Genomic DNA, 5,339 nt, shown 5'->3' on the forward strand with positions numbered 1-5,339 from the left:
TGTTAAAACTGGTTTCAATAAAAAATTATAAATGTTAAAGTCATTATAAAATGTTAAAAGAAAATGTATGAATTATTTTTAAAAAATAAAAAAAGCCATTAACAACTAAATGTTTTTGCTTAAATTAAATTAATAATATTAAAAGTTATTTAAAAATATATATGAAGAATAAAATAACTAAAAAAAAAAAAAGATGAATAAATAATAAAACAAATTTAAAAAATAATTTAACTGGAATCACTACACGAGTCAGTGTTTAATTTTCGAATTTTTCTAACAGGACTGTTTAAATCATTTGTTAAAGAAGAATTTCTCTTTCTTGTTGCAAAATATCGATCTTTAGATTTTTTCAAGTGTTTCGCAATTAAGGTAGTCATACTGGATTCAGTGGCAGTTGGAAATAAACAGTAAGCTGCATCAAAAAAAAAAAATTTCGACTGGTCCTATAAACCTACGCTTTTTATCTGCACCAGTTCGATTGATGCTGCAACATAGCTTGTCTGTTATGCAAGTTTTCAAAGCATTTTTTAAAAAGTCACTTACATTTTTCCCACCAATTTGCTTCATCTTTCTGCAAATGATATCTTTATCATTAGAGTGAATTATTTTTTTTTCTAGTGAATCAAACTCTTCAACTGAATTTGCTGGTAAATAATCTATATTTATATTTTCGTTATTACCATGGTTAGTGTCTAAAAGTGAACGTATGGTACGCATTTCGGTTTCCAACCCGCAAACTTTTCTGTACATGGCATTCACTATAAATTGAATGCCTTCAACAGTATTGGGTTCAACGTTTGCTTTCAGAATAAAGTTATTTATTTGGTCTATCCCATTTTTTTGAGATGGCAAAGAAAAGGAAGAAGATGAATGCAATAGTGGTTGAATTTGTGAAACAGACTGCAACTCTGATGGAGACACTGTCTGTGTAACTGGCGAGTCATCTACTTGATCCATTGAGGCAGAGACAGACAAAAGGTTCTAAAACAAGATTAACAATGATTATAAATACTCTTAAATGATATAAAAACTCTATCACTATATTCTAATTATTTTATACTGATTCTTTCATTTAAAAATGGTAACTAAAAAAACAACAAACAAACCATTCAAATGAAACCAAATAAAAATTCTTATTTTCACAAATGGGATAAAAAATTGTTAAAAATGTATACTGAATTGGAATTGGAGAGCTTTGGTGGCTCCCACAACGGCCATGATGGTAAAGACGGTTCTTCAGAAAGGCTTTTTCTTTTCTCTTTCCGTTTTGTAGATTTATAGGAGTTCTCTTGTTTTTTTGATGTATTAAATTCAATTTCTACTTCTGATTCTGCAGTGAGAATATGCTACAAAACAAATAACTTTTTTAGTATTTGTACAATCATAGTTTTATATGTACAATAAACGTATACAAAAATCTATATTATCAAGAAAGCCCACCAGAAATCAAAATAAATTTAGATCATAAAAATTAAAGTACCTAAATTAAATATTCCACACATTTTCTGCAATACTTAGTATATTGATTACAATATAAATAATTTATTAAATTGGTTTAAAAACACTCACATTCAATGGTGGAATGCTCTGCCTTTTGGTTTGACCCACACGATCAATAAGTCTAAGGACTCCGTTTTTAGGAGTAAAATTTTTGTTTACTACAAGTTTTTGAATTTTTTGAATAAGCAATTTCGTATCAATTCCAACTGAAACGTATAAAATAAATAAAAAATACAATTTTGTAAGATTAATTTACTTTTAAAAAATGTTACTACTGAAACACTTTTTATTTTTTAATTTCAACAGGGTATAAAATACTTATCTGTAATATGCATGCCGCATTTATACCATCCTTATGCATTGCCTTTATTTGAAGGTCATCTTCCGTTAATGTTTGACCACGAGATCTCCAATCATCCATAGACCAATTTTTTAGTTTCTCTGACATTATTATGTCACAGTTTTTTAATTCCAGAACTTCACTGTCACAATACAAATATACAATATAATTCATCTGAAATAAAACATTTGCAAAATGTAACATAAAAATTATACATTTATTATTTAGAAAATACACAGTTAAAATAGTATAAAGACTTCAAATGAATTGATATATTTTTAAATCAACACAAAATTTTTTAAAAAATTAAAAAAAAACTAATCAAGTTCTGTAAATAAATTAAAATTATAACCCATAGAAACTTTAAAACTTTAGTTTAATTTGCAGACCAATGGGATAATTAGAAAGTAGTTTTCCCTACAAATAATCATGATACATTTTCGAATGGGTCTAACATTATAAGCATGTGTGCGACTTTTCTGATAATATCCAATTCTAAGGACTTTTGATGAGTACGGAAATGTATAAAGTGGCTTCACATAAGATAAAAGAATTCCAGATATATGTAAACAGTCAAGACTTGTACTAGTGCATAAAACAATGGAACCATCATCAATAACAAAAGCACAATCCGGCAGATCAGTAGAAATCTTTACAGTGTTCAAGTGATTATTAGTTACTGATCGAAGATCATTCAAGCAAACAATTGCGTGTTGAAAAATGTTTCTACCTGTTTTAATTCGTCTTTTTAATAAACCCAACATATTTTCGAATTGAAATGCAGAAAATGAGTCCAAAGGTCCATATTTTACTACAAAAAAAGCTAGATGAATTAACACATGCACATTATAGACCATAGATCTTTTGCTAAATAATATAGGCATAAATTCAACAAATTTTTTAACACACTCAGATGCAATAACATGATAAGCAACATATTCATCAGAAGCCAAAACATACATGCTGAAGTGCAACATAATAAAATGGTCATAATACCGATCTGGCAATTTATCATGTAAGAGAAATGGTCCAAGATATAAAACAAACTGTCGAAATTCAGAGGCTTTCCAGTTTTTAAAATTAACCAAAGAACTAAGTTTTCTGTGGAATTCTGATGGTAAATACTTCCTTATATCATCGATTTCAGCGGATAATTTACTCAGTAAATGTTGTGAAAGTCTACAAAATAAATGCAGAAAAGGTACTTTAGTGAAATAATATGTGCATAACTTTTTCACCACACCTTGGAGTACCAGATGCATATATTCTGGAGGACATGACGATTGCAGTCCACTTAATTGAGGAATATTCAAAAGAGGTGAAGGGCCATGCTGATTATTTTCTGATATACTTTTGTAACTTTCATCAGAACGTGGTGTACAATTCTGATCTGTAAAAATAATACGATTGTAACAATACTCACCTTTGATATTACAGTACCCACATCCGTAGTATGCATTGTGATTAAAAATATTTTGGGCAAATGAACGTGCAGGGGTATCACAGATAAAATCAACATTAGAAATAACCATTTGTTGTCCTTTCAAATCAAAAGGAACACTTAAAATTTGCAATTCATCAACCAGTTGTTCAAGATAAAAATTCAAATTTGGTTTTTCTACACCACAGTGCAATGATACAGGAAGTGCACCAATATGATTATAATCCCTAAATGACATTAGAATTTGATATGCATTTGATAATGCTTTACATATATGTAAAGCAATATCAAAAGAATAGACTACACACACACTCACACATATATCTTTTTATATATATATATATATATATATATATATATATATATATATATATATATATATATATATATATATATATATATATATATATATATATATATATATATATATATATATATATATATAATACATGTATTTTATATATATATTATATATATTATTATTACATATATTATAATATATGTTATATAAAAATAATAAAAGTTAGTTAAAAGTAATATAAAGCAATATAATATAGGTAAAGTATTATCAAAAAAATAAACTAAACTTATATATATATATATATATATATATATATATATATATATATATATATATATATATATATATATAAATTTAGTACTGATATGATATTTATGATATTATATATATAAAAAAGATCTTATTTATATATATATATATGTCATAAATTGTATATATATATATATATATATATATATACACAACATCATAAATATCCTATGAGATATAGAGTAAAATGGGTTAAAACTGAATAGCAAGGAAAACACTTATGGAATGGTAATTAATTTTCATTAAAAATGAAAGCGTTTTGAAAAAAAATGGCGAATATTAGGGTTTTTAATGGGATTTTTTACAACATTGACTTCGAATTAGAGCACTTTCCGTTTATTTTCAGGTCTACGTTTTTATATTTTTCTGAATCAGCATAAAATTCTCTATCATAATCAATCATAAAAAAAAAAAGGGGGGGGGGTGGGAAAAACTGCAGTAGCGCCACACTTATGAAAATCTTTTAACTTTGATTACATTAGGTTTTAAACAAAAATATTTCAAAATTATTTTAGTTCTTTATTATAAAGAATTTTGTGCTGTTTCTAATGACATAAAATAAACAAAAATCAATTGTCAATAGTAAACTGACTGCGCTTATCTATCTTACCAACATCTTTTTCCACAAGTCTGGAACAGTGCGCCGAAACTACAACTGTATTAAAACATTTCGACTTAAAGGCCGGGTGAATAAAAATGAGCAATTTTTATCAAGTTTTTATTAAAGTAAAATTGACCAATTACTAAGTATACTGCTTACCCTTACGTAAACAAAAATATAACAAAAGCTCCTAAAGTTTTTATTCACGTAAAACTGACCAATTACTGATTAAAAGCAATTTGTGTAGCTGGCTACAAGATAGCCACAAATCAATAGCTAGTTGATAGCTACATATCGCAGTTTTTAATAAAGAGATTGTATTATAATTGCTCATCTTTATTCACCCGGCCTAAAATCAGTAGCTAAAAAGCTGCGATATGTCGCAATCAAATCGATTATTAGAGTCCTATTTACAGTAGCAACCAGACAATCTCTAATGGCCTTATTATAAAAGGACAAAAATAGACTTCGACAAAGCACTAATTGCAACAATTTTAATTACAACTATCAAAAATGAATTGTCTATAAAAAATGTTTGTCTTTCTAGACAATCATTTTAAAAACGGACACTAAATGAACAATCTCGATTTTTTAATGAGGTATAGAAGATCTATTTAATATATAATTTGGACTTATAACGAGTAATTAAATTTTCACTGCAGCATCGTTTCAAAAACTGAAAACGAGCACAAAATTAAAAATACAATTTTTCTAACAGAAGTTCATTTTTTAATTTTTTGTCCAGCGTGTGCTGTTGATTAAAAAGTTAATGTCTATTTAAAAACCTCAAAATGGACTATTTTGTGCTCAATTGAAGTTCATTAATTACTCAGTTCAGTTGTTTTTC

At 26.9% G+C, this 5,339-nt stretch overlaps 1 protein-coding gene across 1 annotated transcript; it reads right to left on the minus strand.

The window, feature by feature from the left end:
- Window positions 1-268: 268 nt before the first annotated feature.
- LOC136083804 (uncharacterized) lies at window positions 269-4,578 on the minus strand. Its single transcript, XM_065803619.1, has 6 exons — window positions 4,502-4,578; window positions 3,264-3,508; window positions 1,823-2,014; window positions 1,570-1,713; window positions 1,176-1,346; window positions 269-981 (listed from the first exon to the last, which is right to left on the minus strand). Exons 2-6 carry the CDS (start codon window positions 3,357-3,359, stop codon window positions 418-420), a joined length of 1,167 nt encoding a protein of 388 aa, XP_065659691.1. The 5' UTR covers window positions 3,360-3,508; window positions 4,502-4,578; the 3' UTR covers window positions 269-417.
- Window positions 4,579-5,339: the final 761 nt, after the last annotated feature.

Source organism: Hydra vulgaris, chromosome 08 (assembly GCF_038396675.1).
Source record: "Hydra vulgaris chromosome 08, alternate assembly HydraT2T_AEP".
Taxonomy (NCBI): domain Eukaryota; kingdom Metazoa; phylum Cnidaria; class Hydrozoa; order Anthoathecata; family Hydridae; genus Hydra; species Hydra vulgaris.

Coding starts and splice junctions, on each gene's coding strand:
- LOC136083804 (XM_065803619.1), bottom strand. CDS start 3,359: ATGTTGATTTTATCTGTGATACCCCTGCACGTTCATTTGCCCAAAATA. Junction 2,015..3,263: donor TGGGTACTGTAATATCAAAG/GTGAGTATTGTT, acceptor GTTTTATTTCAG/ATGAATTATATTGTATATTT. Junction 1,714..1,822: donor ATGCGGCATGCATATTACAG/ATAAGTATTTTA, acceptor TTTATTTTATAC/GTTTCAGTTGGAATTGATAC.